At 38.4% G+C, this 19,706-nt stretch overlaps 1 protein-coding gene across 1 annotated transcript in view; it reads left to right on the plus strand.

The window, feature by feature from the left end:
• The window catches only part of faf1 (Fas (TNFRSF6) associated factor 1), a 76,122-nt gene that overhangs the window by 18,007 nt on the left and 38,409 nt on the right, over positions 1 to 19,706 (plus strand). The window contains exons 5-8 of the mRNA XM_053625298.1: positions 791 to 1,026; positions 4,315 to 4,406; positions 4,653 to 4,744; positions 15,360 to 15,465. Coding sequence (XP_053481273.1) covers positions 791 to 1,026; positions 4,315 to 4,406; positions 4,653 to 4,744; positions 15,360 to 15,465 — 526 coding nt within the window. The remainder of the gene's footprint in view (positions 1 to 790; positions 1,027 to 4,314; positions 4,407 to 4,652; positions 4,745 to 15,359; positions 15,466 to 19,706) is intronic.

Raw genomic sequence — 19,706 nt, forward strand, 5'->3', positions numbered from 1 at the left:
GATATGTGCTGACCCTAGAAGAGAAGAGAAGAGCTTTTGTCCTACCCGCTGCCACAGAAAAGACATTATTTACTGCTACAGGGGGATGGGGGCTTGGGGGAATTCTACCATCAGCCATCAAGAGAGAGGCAGAAAAAGCTGTTTTGTGTCTCCAGACACAAGCAGTGTGAATAGAAAGGAATAATAAAAAAAAAAGCAGAGAAAGAGATTTCCTCTATGTTAAACAATTGAGCTTCTGTTGAGCCCAGCACATATTATCCCTCCAGTAAAGCTTGTTTACATTGACTTTGGATACTGTTTGGATAGTTGTGTTGCTGCCATTGTGAAGTTGGGGACAGAGGCAGGGTGGTTTTCTCCTGTCTTGTACTGTTCAAATACCTCTTCCCTCTTTCCGATTGTCCGTTTGTGACGTTTCTGCCTAATGACAAACCAAATAAGGGGAACACCCAGAATAATCTTTTTTTCGCTGTATTTTAGAGATGTAGGGAAATATTTGTATTAGAAATGTAAAATACAGTCGATGCATTAAAACATATATTTTTTTCCTAGTCTTTATTAATTGCCCTATTTAGCTGCTTAACTAACCGATTGGACAGTTGCATGAATGAGCAGGTGTACAGGTGTCCTTAATACAGAGCTTAGTGAGTGTAGGGGAATATAAGGGATTTATAGGCTGTTTTTTAAATTTCTATTTATTTATTTATTTATTTATTTATTTATTTTAATGAATGTGTCTTTTTACAAATGTCTTCCTCGTTGAAGTAATAGGTGTGACTTGTGTCATCTGCAGCAATTTCAGCAGTGAGGGCTCTCCAACGAGCCCGTTAGGAGCTGACAGCCAGTCAGCAGCAACAGAACCGTCAGCCATTTTGTCATCATCCTCACCGCCGTCATCTTCTTCCTCTGCTTTCTGCCCTGTCCTGCCCTCCCGGCAAATTGTCGAGCGGCAGCCACGCATGCTCAACTTCCGCGTAGAGTACCGCACACGCTCAGTAGATGTGGTATTAGAGGATACTAGCATAGTGGGTGAGTATGGGTATGTGCACACACACACGCACACAAACTGATGCATAGTGGCTTAGAGGTTAGTATGTTTGCCTCACCCCTCCGGGGCTGGGGGCACAAATCCCGCCTTCGCCCTGCATGCATGGAGTTTGCATGTTCTATCCATGCTTCAGGGGTTTCCTCCGGGCACTCCGGTTTCCTCCCCCAGTCGAAAAACATGCACTGTAGGCTGATTGTCCGTAGTGGGCGATGGGGGTGTGTGTATTTGTGTGTATTTGTGTGTATGTGTGTGTATGTGTGTGTATGTGTGTGTATGTGTGTGTGTATGTGTGTGTGTGCGTGTGTGTGTGCGTGTGTGTGTGTGTGCGTGTGTGTGTGCGTGTGTGTGTGCGTGTGTGTGTGCGTGTGTATGTGTGTGTGTATGTGTGTGTGTATGTGTGTGTGTATATGTGTGTGTGTGTGTGTATATGTGTGTGTGTGTGTGTGTGTGTATACATAAAATCACACAATATAACAGAAAATCTTTATTTTCACATCTGTATCTTTATTTGTACTGATTTTCATTCCAAATGTACCTTTGTTAACAGCATCTATACATATTTTGATATGACCCATTTTCTTTGTTCTAGGAATTATTTTATAACTTCTGTAAAAATTCGTTTCCTCTCTTATTTCTAATTTCACAATATAATATCGTAGCCCATGTTTTGTTTTTGTTGCCCACACACCCTGTAATACTTTCAGGTTCTTAAGAGCTTCCTGCACTTACAATGAATTTTACTTCTCAGAAATCACATAAATACAGTGTGGTTTTTCTGAGTAGTCTCAACTCTTGGGTCCTAATTAACCTAGTATGCGATTCCCCCTTTGAAATATATACAGGGTGTTTATTTCAGTAACCGACTAATCTGTGGATTATATTCTTGATTACTGGTAATTGAATAATGGTAATGCTAGTCATGTTGCTAGTTAAGTAAAAAGAGAGGCTGGTGTGGGATTGGCTGTTATTTAGTATTATCTACTGTTTAACCTACTTATCATGCAAGCTGATGCGTGATTTTTGGTCTATTCAGACAAAAAAGGTCGTAATCTTGCAATGTTAACATTTCCCTGCCTGTAATCTAAGCATGGTGGTGACCACACATATTTAAATCAAATGCCTATGGATTCATTCTTGATGTCTTCTTTATCTTGCAAACCTAAAGTTTTCATTCGGGTTTCACATTTGCAATTCTCTCAGAGGAGTAATACGATGCACCATGGTATTTGGCTAATGCGGCTTTATTTTTTTCTTTTCATCAAGGGCATGGAGGCACGTGTTGTGAAAATTCTTAGTGGTGCATTTTGTGTGTGTGTGTTTGTATTTCTCTGAATTGGAGCAGCTTCAGCAAGGTTCAGTCATTCTGCTACTGACTAGAGTCAGAGAGCTGCGATAATGCCTGCTGAGCTGCTATTTCAGTTCGTTTCAGGCAAATGCATTGATGAATTCCATTTAAAAGGAAAAACATCAAATGCATGCGCTTATTTAGATAGCTTTGATTTTATGTATATAACTTTAACTGTAAAATTGTGCGTGTTAAACAGTGTCAATCAAAATCGTTTGCTTGCTATTCATTCATTCTTGCTATTCATGTTCGCTCATTTAACTGTGTGCAAATCTTCTTCGAAGCCCCTGAAATACCACTAAATACAGTTATTGTGTGTCTCTTGGTGTTTGTTACATGTTTGCGTAAACAGTCGTTTACTGGGATGAAAGATTAATGCTTATTGGACATCAGGCTTTTAACGTGTCATTTTGAGTCCCTCCAGGACCCACGGCTGCACTGGGAGTGAATGGGAGTGTGGGCGGGGCGTTCTGTCAAAGGGGAAGGCCCTCATAACCACCTGTCAATCAGTAAATCAGGAATGACTTAACATCTCATACTTAAACATATACTTATCCATATACATAAAAAAAGATTGTAAATGCGCTGTAAATATGAAGTTTTGTTTGAATTTTTGCATTCATTTCTGAAGTTTCTTGTTAATGAGTCTAGCTAGCTAGCTGTCACTTCCTTCTTTAGCTGCTTTTTGGCATGAAATGGCATACACTGCTAATGTTGATATGAGTTTAGAAAAATAGTTTTAATGCTCTTACTTATGAGGAGAGACTGAAAATTAAACAAGAGGACAGACCAAGATTTTAATTGAAAAGTCAGGGAGTGGAAAAAAAAGGTTCTTTTAACTGTCTTGGTGCAGTTTTTCTATTATTTTAACAACCACCAGCCACCACTGAGCAAACTGTATAGTCAGTGTTTTAGATGTAACAAGATAATATGCTGCTTGATCTAACAGGTATTTGCATATACAGCATGACTCATGTAAAGGCAAGAAATGCTACTTTGTTTACTTTTTTTTTTCTTCAGATTTTTATTTTAACATTGCAAACAATATTAATGTAGAATGATACACTGGTATAAAATAAAGTTGTAACCCACTGAGCAATCTTTTTAAGTTCCTTCCCACCCACCCATGGTGACCATGGAATCTCCCCCTATAACACGTTAAGGTGCAGTTATTGACGATATATAAAATATCACAACCGTTCAATAAGATGACAGTTTAAGCAACAAAAAAACCCCACAAAATAATCTAACAATCAATTACTTGTAAAACACATAAAACAATCAAATCTATTACAACAGATCCTTACTTTGTTTACTTCAGCTATGTTGATTTGACATCACTCCATAAAAACTGGGAAGGCGCTCCTAGTCAATGCCGACTAAATGCCACCTAAATGCCTACTACAATTTGATAGGTAGGTATTTAAAGTAAAGGGAACGTTTTCTTTGGCTTTTCCTGTTGGAGGTTGGGAATTATAAGTTGTGACCTCGAGTCGAATGCAGCTCAATTCCCACAGATACAGTTGGCAGTCGAAAAGCATTGCGGTAACGTAGTAAACCGTTGAAATAGAAAAACATGAAAATAGAAAGACTTGTCAATGACAGAAGTTGAAACCAAAAAAGTCAACCCAGCATTTAATCATAAAGTGAATCTTTTGCACAGTTGAAGACCACATATTGATCCTAAATAAAGCTGAACTGTGTATAACCTGAAAAATAACCATATTATAACGGTTATATTGTCATTGGTAATACTGTTGTATCTATAGTGCTTTGGATATCTAGAACTGGAGTCATCTATTCCCCGTACTCAGTTTTGTTGTATCAAGCTCATATGTGAAGGTTGTTTCTGCCCCCTTCTGGTTGCGCTGTGTAATTCATTGTGAGGTTGAGTTGAACTTAACACGTATTTCCTTTTTTCCAGGAGATATCAAAACGTTTTTGGAGACAGAGCTTCAGATTCCTGTGTCCAAAATGCAGTTAAAAGGCTGGAAGGGTGCAGATGTCTCTGACAGCGTGAGTTTCTTTAACATAAAATTAATGTCATAAGTTGTGGTCACAACTCGTTAGAAACATATCAAACCTGTTTTTCAGGTGAAGATTAAAACCACTGACTCAGCTGAGCTAAAGCCTTATTTTAATACTGATCTAGTTAGTGCCTAAGAATCTTTACCGCCCCACTCTTATAACACTGTTTCTGTTTAACTGGGATTACTCTCCTGTATGTTCTTAGTGATTTAGGTTTACTTTTTGCCCTTTTAGACGGTACTGAGGAGTTTACACCTGCCCAAGAACAACAGCCTGTATGTATTGACCCCAGACATTGCTCCCTCTGCCAGCAGCAGCCAGAGCAGGTATGTACATGCGTGACTGGGTATTTATCATAGTTATGTAACAGCCACAAGTGAAACAGTGGGAATTGTTTAGAGATACCACTAGGACTCCAAACTACAGCTCTTCTGCTGTCCCAAGGAGGGGCAAAATGGGGAGCAAGTCTTTAAAGTTCCTGACATTCCAGCATGTGGCATAAGCTTTAGAAAAACTGTGTTGCGTACTTGATGTAGGATTAGTGTGATTTATGAATTTAAAAAAATAAAAAAAAGTAATATACATATTGTCGTAGTATAATACTGCACATAATTACCCAATTATCTGCCTAAACATGAGAGTAAGTTAACAACATAACTTTAATATGAAAACATTTTGCTGAAATGAACACATGGCGTACCGGACAATAACTCCTTTAAACAGATTATTTATGTGAGAAAATAATGGACTTTTCTAATGTAGCTACACTATTATTGTACTGTATCCGCTCATCTACAACCCCAGTTTTAAGAAATTTACATTAAGGCTATATAAAGTATTTACATTACATTTAATAATTACATATATTAATACATTAAGAAAATAATTGAGAATAACTGTTGTTTTGACTACAATTATTTATATGGAAAGTTATGATTGTTGAATCACAATGAATCTAAGGTTTGTGTAGAAAAAGAAAAAAAAAAGTATATTTTCTTGGATAATATGCAGTATATTTTGTACCCTTCAGTGCATTTTCCTGTATGTCGCAGCAGAGTACGTTATAAACATTATTGTTTTTGTTTGATAAAAACTCACTTGAAGAAATGGGGTGAAGTAAAGGCATATTGTTGCTTTAGGCACTAATGCTAACCTTTTTATTAATTCTACTTGCCATAACAAAATTTTACACCAAAACCTATAGTCCACTTTTCTAGATCAGGATATTTTGGACCCTAGATTCATTCAGACTTTGTGTAGATGTACACAGTTTAAAAAAAAAAAAAAAAAAAAAAATGCTGTCATGTCTTTCCAGAAACATTTGCCAGTCGATTGGTGACCCACTCTCTTGCATAAATCATCTGGATTTGTAGAGAGGGTGTTACTAACTAAAGCTGTTAAACATCATGTCTTAAAACAAACAGGAGACATCAATTCTCCTTAGGTCTTCGCTATAACAACAGACTCCTTATTAATGGAAAATGGGAACAAATCGATTGATGGAGTTCAGTTTGAACAGAAAAGTCTTTTAAAAGTGAATGACAAATCTATAGAGCGCAGTGAACGAAACGGGACATTCTGCATCAATACAATTCATATAGACCGATTACACAATGCTTGTCGAGTGTCTTATAGCTTTATTATGCTCATCCCGTGGTTTTTGGAGAGACAGCCCTCCTTTTTCCAGTTTGACAGACAAATGTTTTGATCCAATGATTATTTCATTTGATTTAGTTTTTTTTTTTTGGATCTAGTTTAGGGTTCATCATTTGGCAGTCCCAGCAAAGTATTTCAGTGGATGCTAAAGAAAAGTGATAACTGAAAGCGCTGCTGTAAAAGCAGTTCAAAATGATGTTCCTTATTTTTGCCATGAACTAGACATTCATGATTAAGCTGTTGACTCCTTTCAGTCATGTTAGCTGCTTATCTTGTCCTATGAAATAATTAGTTCATTAGAAGCTCATTAGAAAGTGTCAAGTTACTAGTGTGCTTTTGTAGGCAAGGGATGTTGAATGGCAACTTATGTAACACTAGATGGCACTGCATGCTCAGTTTAAAGGATCTGAACACTTATAAGCAATAACTTATCTTCTTATCCTCTAATCCTATTTTATTGTATTTAATGAAGTGTAGCACACATGAGCTGAAGTCATGTTGGTTTTGTAAGAGAAGAGAAAAATTGACTGTGCTGGAAACGTTTTTTTGTTTTTTTTTTGCAGTGATTATCAGTCACATAGTGCGCGCTGTACTGACACATAGTGCACAATCTCTGTCCATGTTCATGCAAGAGACAGTCAGTGTTGCATCAGTTAATACTTCTGTGATTCATTCTGCAATAGGACGTGGAACAGAACCAGCGGTTATTCTGAGTCACGTTTGTGTTTAACTGGGACAAAAGCCAAAGAAAAGTTGCTCTGTCACAACTGTCAGCTATGTAGATATTTCTTGGAATTTCTGACCCTTAATGAAACAAGGACACACAGAGTCATTAATGCAAAGCAACTCTGTTATCATATATACATATACAGGGCGTCCCAAAAGTCTTCATATATAGGGGACTTTGTTTGCCAGCACCACATCGGTTGTGCCTTCGTCAGTGGATGTTCCTGGACGTCCATTTCTCCGTTGGTCGTAACACTTCCAGTCTTTTTGAACTTGTTAATAAGTTTGGCAACAGTTTCCTGTGTGATGTGTTTGTCCTGTTTCCTGTGCAAGTCCATCGTAACCTTGAGACAGCTTCCTGATCCAGCCATGAGAATGATTTCAATATGTTCCTCTTTTGTCAAAGTCGTTCTTAAAGGATATCTGAGGGAAAAAAAAGAATAATAATATAAACTAAGACATGCTATATGACGAATATAATATAAACTGAGATATGCTATAAAAATGTACTATTTTGGAAGACATTTAGCTAAAACGTGTTACAGTGTGTGTGTGTGTGTGTGAAAATGCTTCTGTTTGGCATTCTTTTTCAATATAACAAATGTTTTCATTACAAACGAGATTATCAGCAATAACTTGATTGAAAAGTCGACTCAGAAATATTTACATGAATTTCTTATTAGTACATCCATTGTTTGCGTTAATGACAGTGAGCACCCGAGCTGGCATGGACTCCCCAAGTTTGTGTTAAACCTGATGATCTATGTTAAATCAAAACCATCGGCATGTCGTCTGAACACTGCTTGAATGGAGGAGGTAAGACTCGTGGAAAGTCTGACCATTTCTACAAAGGAGTTAACATGTTCAGTATCACAAAATTGCTTAAATTTAAATAGTGACCTTGAAATTGTACAAAATCTAGTCTGTTCAGTATACAAGATGTTGCACAATTTCGAGGTTACTATTTAAATTTAAGCAAATTTAAGTGTGGTCTCAGATTATTGGTGCCCACTGTTTATACACTGTAATATCTCTATGACCTAACTGACATATGGAGTTTGGTTTTAATATGGTTTTAATATTGGCATGGTTTAATTGTATATTAGAATGTAAACAAGCATACATTCATAATATCCTGCTGGTTCATATCAGGTTTCTTCATTACAGTAATGCACACATGCAAAAGTACTCGTGTGTTAATAGCGTCTGCTTGTGGAGATTATTACTTTTGCTAAATGTGATTAAAAAAAAAAACAAATTTAAATGTGGCTTTCATACCTAATAAAATAAAAAGAATCTGACAAAAGTATCTTTCTCATGTAGGACTGTTGAAAATCACAATAGGTTTGATTTTTTTTCATGTGCTTTAAGCTGTATAGTGTATATTTATAATAATAATATGTACCTGTTGTTATATACTTGTAAACCAAAAATCTACAAAATGTTTTGTTACAGATGGTAGCAATGTAGTTTTATAAAAATTTTAAGTTATATAAATGAAATGTATAAAAATAAAGAAAACAATGGAATCATTGGCAAATTGTGGGATAATAGGAATAAAACATGAGAGGGCATGCTGTAATAATAATAATAATATTTGCAAGCTGAAAATAGTGAGTAGTGTCTTAAACCCTCCAGCCACTTAAAGGAGCATGAGCAAGGGTGTGAGAAGGACATCAGATTTGTGGGTGTGTGTTTTGTGTATGCGTGTGTCTGTTTAATTATCTGTGTTGATTAGCGCTGCTGTTAGTCCCAGCGGGAGACGGTGGTCGATGTAGCGACATGTGGCTATGTGTAAACTGGCGTCTCTGTCGACTTGTGTGGACACTGTACTCCGACGTGTGAACAGACACGAGAGGAAAAGTTAATAATGCGCTCTAACCATAATGTTTTGATAATCATGCCGTGTTCAAAAACATGTCAGCGAGTCATGTTCACATATTCTGCCTCGTTTGTCAGGTGTTAAACATTTGATTAGATTCTGATGTTGTTGTAACTTGAACCATCAGGATCAGAATTTTGTGCTGCTGTACCATAAGTGTAGTCTTTATTAGTGGCTGGTTGTTAGTTGCTTGTTAAATCTGGACATTTAGATTTACACATGAGATTGTGTTTGAATGTTTGAACTTAAATTCACCAGAATTAAGTAAAATTGGAATTATATTCTAGAAAAGTAGTTGTTGCATAGAATATTAGTTATGTGTTATACTAATAACATTTTAAGGATAAGACTGAAGTAACTTAACCCTTAGAGGTCCGTGTCTGTTTTTCACTGTTTTTGATACCCAAGTTTAATAGTCAGTAGAAACACCTCAGATCACTGTGACACGAAGCAATTTAAAGTAATCCTCAATGCCAAATAACGTTATGTAACACATTTTTTGTTCCTGGGTAGTAAGTGTTGTTTTCTAATTACTTATGATTCAAAAGTACAGAAAAGGCTATTATTCCCCTAAAACTTTGCTTTTGTGACCAGGACATTGGTGTTTTGAAACATACCTATTTTTTATTGAGAAACCGGGCGAATTTGTGTCTTTTCGTTCACATAAAGTCAGGAAGAAAACAACATCTGAATCAAAATGAACGTGTATTTATACAAATTATACAAAAATGACCGCAAAAGATTTAGAAATGAGTAGTTTTTTTTTTTTTTTTTTAGATTTACGATTATATTATATTGTAAGTCTCCCGTCATGTTCTCGTTATATTGTTCCCGACAATACGTTTTGAAATGTACCTGTTTTTTGCTCCTGACATTGACAGGAAAAGATGCATATTCCAGTCCCTCCAGGATTTCACGATTTTGAGATCGCAGAAAATTAAGCAAACGGCACAATATTCAGAGAAGCTTGCAATTTCTCAAAGTTACCTCAGATTTTCTGCAGATTTGGGCCAAGACGCATTCATGTGACATCACAACGCGCATTCAGTCAAAGCCTGCTTCGATTCACATGCGTCGAATATGAGTACAGCTAAAAGCTCTCGTTTACCAACAAACATCACTGCGAAAGACAATTTTATGCACTTGCCATTTCACCACTTCAAGTAGCTTTCCGCGAAAAAAAACAAACAAACAAAAAAAAAACGCAGCAAAATCAAGCGTTTTTGGCAACAACAATCACAGAAAAACTGTATGGACTGATATTCACCTGTTTTCTTAATGAAAATAGGTAAATTGCAAAATAGCAATGTTCTGATCACAAAAGCAGTGTTTGAGGGGAATAATGGCCATTTTCGTATAGGGTAATTGGGGGAAGTAATAGCCATTTTCGTATGGGGGGGGGGGTAAATAGCATTTTCGTGTAGGGGAATTGGGGGGAGTAATAGCCATTTTCGTATAGGGGAATTGGGGGGAGTAATAGCCATTTTCGTATAGGGGAATTGGGGGGGAGTAATAGCCATTTTCGTATAGGGGATCTGGGGGGAGTAATAGCCATTTTCGTATAGGGGAACTGGGGGGAGTAATAGCCATTTTTGTATAGGGGAACTGGGGGGAGTAATAGTCATTTGGAAATAACACTTACTACCCAGGAACAAAAAAAATGTCACCAATTGTAATTCCTAAATTATTATTCTGTTGTAGAGCGAGTGCCATCAATATATTTTAAGGGTAAAAAAGTATAAGCATTTTCCACAACTATGCCCTGTTAAAATAAAATATGTTCAGTGTTAGTACTGTTAAATGTTATTAGTTTAAGGTTTTAATGCTTCCTGTTCCAACATTTTGGACATTGTGCAAGATATAGGTCTTCATTATCTCCTACACACTATTTTTGTGGAGTCAAGTTGGGATCTCGGATATATGGAGAGAATGTGTGTGCGCGTGCGCATAGGCGTTGGATGTGTAAGTGGCCCTGTTGTTACCAGTAAGCGTGTTGCCTTGGGGTGCAGTGAGGAGAGGACCTCCAGCCGAGTGAGCAGGCAAGCTGTTAGCTGCCATTATAAATAACTGTCACACCCAGATAGAGAGACCGCGAGTTGTTCCTCTGGAGCTGTGAAAGAGCTCTGCCCCTGCTTCTGCACCGGACCAGCACCTGCAGCTGTGGGCACTAACCGGTTATGACCGAGTGAGTGTCTGTGATGAGTCATGGGTGTTGTGCTGGGCTGGGCTGTAACACTCCTGTGGCTGCAGCTTTAATCATATATTTATTGCTGTGATTATATCTGCTTAATAACGGCAGTGCAGCAACCGAACAAACTATTGTTAGCTCTAAGTCTCCAAATTGATCAGTGCTGTAGAGACCGTTGCAATAAACATGACAAGGAGCATCAATGAGGATGAGTTGAGGAGGACTTGATATAGAACAGTTTGGTAGCAATCGGTTTTATACAAGGTGACCACCGCAGTCCGACGTTTTGTGTAAATGTGTTGAAAAATCTTAATTTACTTAAGAAACGTTTTGAATAAATGAATAGATTAAACAGGGAGTAGTTTTACTCAAATTTTTTGAGTTTTACTCAAAATTACAGTTTGTGCTTTTCTATGTTTTAAACCCAAATGGCCTTCTGTTAGTTGTGTAGTGGACTATAAATGGTGTACACCATCCTGTTATACCCTCCATAGGGAGCACAAAAATTCCTGCATAATATAAATTTGAGCCAAAGATGGCGCAAGTCTTAGATCTAGTGTTTGCAAAAGTAATATTTATATACTTTCGGTAGATTAAAATATATATATATATATATATATATATATATATATATATATATATATATATATATATATATATATATATATAATATAATTTTTACATATTCATTAAAAATGATTCAATAACCTTCTTGCCGATCACATTTTTGTGTGTGTAAATGCCATAAAAATTAGATCTAGGTTGCGGTTTGGGCCATCTTTCACAAATTTAACAATCAATTTCATATCAAAAAAACTTCTCCCTTTTTATCATGTTGTAGCTACTTATAATTGGGAAAGGGTGACTACCAAAGACTAAGGTAATTAAGTGAAATCTGTTTTGTCAGCACAATCTGAATGTAAATAGCATGTTATTTATTTATTTTTATGTATTACTCTTTCTTCCTTCTTATCTAATGCCCTAGCAAACATTTGAACTACTACACCGGTGTCTAGTGCCATAAAACACTCAAACAATACTGTGAATAGTCAATACTGCAACATTATGAGTAGCACTGTCTGTTATCAAGATTTATGTGAACACAGATCAGTCCTTCCTCCTCTTCCTGGGTGTCTGGCCATGGGCAGCAGATGGCGCAGCTGGAGCTTAAACCCAAAACCTGGTTGTCGACTGCCTTTCTTCGCTACCTGGCAGTGTTTCGGATAATACCTTGTAGACCCTTGAAAAGTCACGTCCTTAAAAAGTGTCGATGAGTTCGAATATGTTTGCTAATATGAAATTCCGGCACGCGCAGCATTAAGCATCCACAGTCGCATCCACAGTAACGGCATGCAAATTAGCCGTTACTCTTTCAGCTTGTTTAGAGTTCATCATCACGAGCAGCATCTCGCTGTTATAATTGGGTGCAGGCTGTGAAAATGGGACATTACTTAACAAATAAAAGCCACTGTAGGCAATTACCGCAAAGCACATCTCGGTCCGCCGTCACCAAACAGATTAATCAAACATATCCGCGCATCTCTGAGCCTGCTCATTTCTCTCCTCTGTTTGAATGCAAATAAAGCACCGGCTGTGAGACTTTCAGGAGAGACTCTGTCCAAGGTAGTTACAGAAATCCAGTGAAGAGCCAAGCATAATGAACACACCCGCCCATGCTAACATGCACCTCCCTTTCCCATATCAAAAAATGGAGCATTATCCAAAGCGTTAATCTCCAGCATGAATAATCGAGCCTGCTGAATAATTTAAAGCAAATCATCTATTTCTGTTGCCTCCAGATGATGTGTGTGTCTAAGGTTATTTTAATTTGAACTCCAGATTTTTCCAATACAAATGGGCCATTGAACATTTGGTATTTCTCAATTTTTAAACTCTGATCTCTGCTGAGAATGGGAGGGCTGAGCAATCTGGTGGTCTGGCAAAAAAAAAAACTGTTTAATAACAGTTAGTACGTGGACTTGTTTTATTACAACAACGGAAGCAATATAATACATTTAGGAGGTAGCTTGAGATGAAATAAGATGAAAGATATGTTTGTATCTTTACGTAACTGTTACCAGAGTCCGACTGTGTTTTGTGAAGAAGCGAAATGAGAGACATAGGCTTTATGAAGTCAATTCCTGTGTGGTACTCTATGCACTGATGGTGGCTCCACTTTTAATCTGTAAATAAAATCTGTTAAGACTGCTCCTCATTTACACAGAGGCTTGTTTTCTGTCTATAACAGCCAGTGACATTTTTATTTCCAGCGTGGTCTGTGAGGAGCTAAGAGTACGTCGTGTGGTGGTGGGGGTTTTCAGGACCAGGTGCTGATGGGAGCTCTGAGGGCTGAACTTTGTTAAGCTTGAACAGATTAACCTGCTTCTTGAGCTTTTGGGAGAAGAGAACTGAACATATTGTTGTCTATAACTAATTATACCATGGCCATGGAAAATAGTTCTGACAGACTGTCAGGTATCTGTTGTTTTATTATATTAGGACACCTGTAATTTAAATTCATGACTCCTATGTTACCTAAAAAAACAGACTGCGATACTGCAATTCATTACCACCACCACCACAAAAAAATGAGAGAGCTCGGAGTTGAATGGCCAGACTGGTTTGAGCTGACAGGAAGGCTATGGTAACTCAAATAACTCTTTACAGCTGCGGTGAGCAGAAAAGCATCTCAGAATGGACAACACATCAAACCTTGATGCAGAACGGCTTCAACGTAGAAGAGGAAGATCGTGAAGAGCAGGAATCTGAGGCTACATTGGGCACAAGTTCACCGAAACTGGACAGTTGAAGATTAGAAAAACATTGTCTGGTCTTTTTCCAGTTTTCAACTGTCCAGAGCCTGTGCCCAATGCAGCCTCAGATTCTTGTTCTTGGCTTTACACACTTGTTTTTCCACATTTTGTTACAGCCTGAAACTGAAATGGACATAATTGGTTTCATATTTAATATAATATGTAATATATTTGCATTATATGTCCTGAATCTACACACAATATCCCATAATATTGAAATATTAAATTAGAAACTTAAAAGTTATAAATGCAAATTCGCCCTCACTGTGAAACACTTCAGCACATCTGGTCAAGTGGGATTCCACAAGACCTAAAAGCTGAACATGTTATAAGGACACAGATATGAAACTAAATTATTTTAAAATTAGAAATAGATGACAGCTGAAAAATATGTGGGTAAATTCTACTGCTAAGTTTGAGCTGGGATAGTTTACTTTCTCCCTAAAATAGTTAACATGGAAAAGCAGTACTAAATGTAGGTTTGGAATGTTTTATACACTTCAACTTTAGATTAAATATATACAAAATCTAAACTTGACTAGAGGAATGTCTTAAGTGTAGACATCTGTTGGATTACTAAATTAGTTTTTAGATTTTTAAATTTAAATAATTAATTAATTTGTGTGTTACAATTGTGGTGCTTATGATTAAATTCACAATAATGAAATAATAGTACTATAATTAAATTACATTTTTTTTTGCTGAAGTTCCAAGGTCAGATGATTTTCTTTCTTTTATTCTGTGCAGTTATAATTTTAGGGTTTATCAGCCATTAAACCCTATACACTTCATAATTGGATACCAAATACCGATCCTCCAGCCAGGTATTATTATGTTTTTCGGCTTTGTCTGAAAAAGCTCTGGCTTGGCTCTTACTCCACAGCCTGTGCATCATCACATATGCATTTGCTCCTCCGAATGTGCCAATTTCCAATCTTCCCTGCTAGCTACAACAAACATTACATTTACATATTGATTCCACAGTTTTAGTCAATGTAAATATGCTGTCATTACAGTAAATGTGAGCCTCTGTTAACATAAGCGTGTCCAAAGCTCCTCAGATTAAGGCAGTGGTTGCATAATTAATGTGCGTGCCACACATTAATTCCTGACTTTCCTCTTGTTTGCCGCTTGCGTTTGAACCATGATTAGCTGGCCACCACGTCTCTAAGATGTTGATTCATATTCATGCGCACAAGCAGGGCGTTTGCTCCAAATGCTACTTGACCTCCACCATTTGTGATTAGACAAGTGCTCTCCTGCCACCTCTGTTGGAGCTTACTAACTGTCCCTCATGAATCTATGACTCACTTTCTGGCCCTCTGGCACTTTGTGAGGTGTTTAGGCCTCTTAACTTGGATCAATACAATGGTGCAGTGCTCCAGATGGCCCTGATGATGAAGGTGTGTTGGGGCATAGCATTGCCCCCTAGCTCTTTAACCCCCTGCTGAGCTGGGGCTGACAGGCAGCAGGTATCCATGGTTATGGTGGCGAGGTTGCAAGAGCTGCAGGGTACCTGGGGCGTGTCTGAGCACACAGGCTCTTGGGAAATGGAGGGAAGCTCTCCTCACGGCAGGGAGAAGTAGTATGCGAGCCCTAACTCGTCCCTCTGTTTGACTCTAACTCACTTTCACTTTTTTTTTCTCTCTCTCTTTTTGTTCCCCTCTGCTGTGCAGCGTCCAGCAGGAGTCATTAAATCAAAACTACCTGCTGATCATCAGCCACCGGGAAGCGCAGAGAGAGTACAGCCTCAATTTCCCTGGCAGCAGAACCATCCAGGAGGTGAGAGAACAACACACATCTCTCTGATCTCTACATCTGTTTCACACTGGATCTTTCTTTTGTGTGTATATATGCCTCTCTAGCTTGCTGTCACTTAATGTATAATACAGTTGCACACAGACGAATCAGTCTTAAATCATTTGTTTTTAACAATAATAACAAATTTGTTCCAAACGTCGAGTGGGAACTCTCCCCATCTAATAAAACCCTACATGAGTCTAGTTTGGCTTGGCAGTTCTGAACAGTATGTCTGCCTGCCATGTGGGTAAGACTGAGCAGATTCTCTCCTGGTCAGCTTTTCCTCTCTAGTCTGTCCACACAGCCCCGATCTGTCTAAATGGCCCAAAGCTGTTTGATCACAGGACAAATTGGCCTATAGGGGAGACATTTGGTGGGAATGTGTTTGTGGAGTAGGGCTGCAAGAGAGATGCTTAATTTCTCGATGTGAAATTAAACAGTGGATTTGGAAGCAGATGAAATATTCATCAATACATTGGAGCACTCCAGTTCTGTGTTTGCCTTTCACTCATCACTGTGGCTGCTATTGCCAGAGCTGCTACTTAGAGGAGGAGGTGGATTCGCACCATAAAACCCCCATTCCCAATGGCTAATCAACTCCCTTCCCTCTCACATTGGATCTGAATGGACAACAGTCTTTCATAGTCTTCATTTAACAGACTGCGGTGAAGTATTTAAAGTCGGTGTGTGAGGAGCACAAAACCTGACTGCCTCTATTCCAAATACACAACCCCACCCTCGGCTCCCTCAAATTCTCCCCAGCCTGCCCCAGTAACCTGCATGCCGCGCTTAGCTAGTGCCTCCATTAATTATTCACAGCAGGTAGCACGCTCTACGTCAAGTGTAACAAGCTCCCCACAGATTGACCGGCCCGCTTTAGCCCCCTCCTGTGCAGGGGGAGTCACGTTGGGCCTACACACTGCCACCAGAAAGAAACACACAATATGTGCTGTTCATTTGTTTTCTTAAACTTCATTTGAGACAGGTTTTGGGTTTGTTTTTATGTTGAATTGGCAAGAAGATATTGATAATATGGTGGACGTTTTTGTCACAAAATCCATTTGGGGATTAAGAAATTTCAGATTTACTTTTTTCCATGTAGAGAATTCTTAAAGAAGTTAACTGAAATGAAAACAGATGTAGGCAGCATTGTCTAAATACATCTAAGATGTCTTGTTTAATACTGTAATAGTTTAATTCATAAATTAAATGACTTCTTATCTGTATGAAGTATGAAACAATCAAGCAAAACACTACTGATGACATTATGGGTCAACACATATTCAAGTTCTCTCGCTCTCACTTGCTGTGTTGGTTCGTCCCATTATAAGATTTAAAACAAACTCTATGTACCCGTAGCATCTCTTGCTCGCCTTGATGGTGCTGGTCACCATTACAGTAATCAGACAATTTGACAGGTTTGTAATGGTGCTAATTGAAGAGATTAAAGTGTGAGCGGCGAGCGCTCCCCTTCCCCCAGCAGATGGTTTTGATGAGCACCCACTGTGAACCTTAAGTGTTGCTGCCTGGATTACAACAACTGTGGAGGGCAGCCTGCCCCGAAAGGAGGACCTGGCCTTGCTGGACAAAGCAGAATCAAATGGGCTGCTCCAGCCTTGTGCAGCAGTCTTCAGGCTTTCCAGCTTGAAACCCCTTGAAAGAAGGATAAGGATTGGAGGGTGTCGGGGTGGGAGAGAACACATGTGTACAGAACTTACTTGTGATAGTAATGGCTTTCGGCATGTGACTACAACCATGTATCGTGTGGTCACCTTAGGAAAGTGTATACTGCCTTGTGATGTTTTGATAGTGGTTGCCTGGATTTAGTCTTTTGGGAACATTATGTTCCAGTCTCAATGTTAACGAGAAAAGAGAAAACGAGATTATTATTATTTTTTTGTATTTTAATAAAAAAATAGAATAACACACAAAATCTGGGAAAATAAATGTTTTAAAAAAGAGAAAAGCTCAGCAGGGTTTCATGATGCTCCACTTAAACATTTTGTTGATGTTAAAAAGTTACTCTTGAGAAGGAGATTTTTTTTTTTTTATACAGTCACTGTCCATAAAGACCTGTGTGAAAAAGCAACAAAACAGCAACACAGAGCTCTCTGATTCCCTAGCTTTGCCCTCATGTCTATTCACCACCACACAGCTACATATGGAGGCTCCCGTGAGCCATCTTTTCTCTCTCTGTTGGTCTTTTGTTTTTTTGCTGAAGACCAGCCGATGCTTTTCTACTTGTGCATATCAATAGCAGGAGAGAGAGTCTCAGAGTGTCCTGTTGTTTGTCTTTGCCAAAAGCTCTTGCTTTGCCTTGTGGCTCCCAGGGAACGCATCCTTTCCCTGCCTCCATTTGTCCCCGGGCCCCTCTCTCTCTCTCCCTCTGATTGGCATTCCCAAACCCTAAGTGTCGGCCCGAGCTAAGCCTCAGAGCAAATGTTTGCCAGAAAAGTGGTGGCGAGAATAGGGCCGGCCGATCGGGCTTCACAGTCCGTGACCAGACGAGCTGTCCCAGGGATTTCTCCGTCACTGCTGTTTTTTTCCCCTCCCGCAGCTGGAGAGACAAGCCGAGAGGAAGAAAAGAAAGATGGAGAGTAAAAGAGTGTGAATAAAAGGCATCTGGTGGTGAAGAGCTTGTGACTGTTTAACGGCAACCTTTTCTTCTCTTTGATTCCTCTCCAGCCAGGGATTACCAGTACTTGGCATTTAGAGAGATTGGATCATTAATGTGTGTGTGTGTGTGTGTGTGTGTGTGTGTGTGTGTGTGTGTGTGTTTTAATGGATCCACTTACTTGCCTGTGAGTGGAAAATGTACACTAGTTTAGATATTTCTGAGTTTGTGTTTTTTTTTTTTTGAGTTTTTTTTTGTTTTAGATTTCCTGTTTGTATTATTAGACTTCCTATAATTCTATATGTTCCTAGTAGAAAACAATCATAACATGCTTTATCTTTTCAGGTTTTAGATTCTATATCCCTATATATGGATGTATGACATTTGAGTATGCATTTTTTTTATGGTGCGCCCACACACAAACACGCACAAACACACACACTGCTTCACTGAAATAAAGAAATGCGAAGAAACATATAATGCCCAATAAGATGTGAAATAATGTAGTTTTGGTTCTGTCGGTTAGGGGGCAGTAAAAGACAACAGGCTATGGCATTTAAATGTATGTATTTTCATACAAAACTCTATCATTGAACATTTATACACATCTGAAAAGAGAGTTTCAAAATTTCTTGATTGAATACCCAGTGTATATTTAATTATCTGCTACGGTGCAGAATATTTTCTGGATTTTTAAAAATGGTGGTATTATGGATGAGAACATGTACAACACAAAGCCCTGGTGTTGCATTCAGCATGAAGAGGGAATTTCTTGATGCCAGCTGAAATGTCTTTATCTAGGAGATCACACAGTATTTATGAGATAATGTCAGCCTTTTTCATTTTTAATTTTTTCCCCCAATACGTGGTGGTTACCTGATACCCCCCCCCCCCCTTTCCCCCCCACTGTTGAAGAGTCTATTTTGACATTTAAAATGAAATGTCAGTGCAGCTAGATTTGAATAGGTCTGGCTCTTTTCTTCTACGCTTTAATCAGACCTCATTGTGACCTGCGGAAAAATGCTTTAGGACATGATACAAATGTCAGCTGCTCAGAATATCTCATTCAGATACCTCTTTAATTTTAAGAAACAGTGGTAAATAAATATCGGTTTGTTTGTTTATCTTTCCTTGTATATATAGATTGAGAAGTGGAAAGAGATTTTCCCATTTAGTTTTGTAATGTGGTGTTTTTTTTTGTTTTGTTTTTTTTATATCAAATGCTCCTGTCTAGTAAAAGAGGTGAAATAGCTAATGAGATTGCTGCTTGTGAATATACCAGCAGTAATGGGCAAATGGCCTTCACTGTCAGTTTAATTTTAATTCATACAGCCTTTGGAAAATTCCTGTCAGCCAATATGCATCAAATCTCTTCCACACCTGAACATATTTTGATATTTAGCTTTTTCAGTGTGTTTCTGTAATCTGATACACCTGCATCCATGTTAAAACCCTAAATCAAACACTAATAACCAGCTTTTATTTGGGTCTTTATCATGATCGGGACAGCCTGTGCTAGAGGAAGTAGAGGCAATATTGACAGTGGGCTAGTGCTCATAACGAGAGGTCTAGGGAAGTGAGCAGTAAAATGGCAGAGCCCCATAGAGGA

The sequence above is a fragment of the Ictalurus furcatus genome, chromosome 5, assembly GCF_023375685.1.
Source record: "Ictalurus furcatus strain D&B chromosome 5, Billie_1.0, whole genome shotgun sequence".
Classification (NCBI taxonomy): Eukaryota; Metazoa; Chordata; class Actinopteri; order Siluriformes; family Ictaluridae; genus Ictalurus; species Ictalurus furcatus.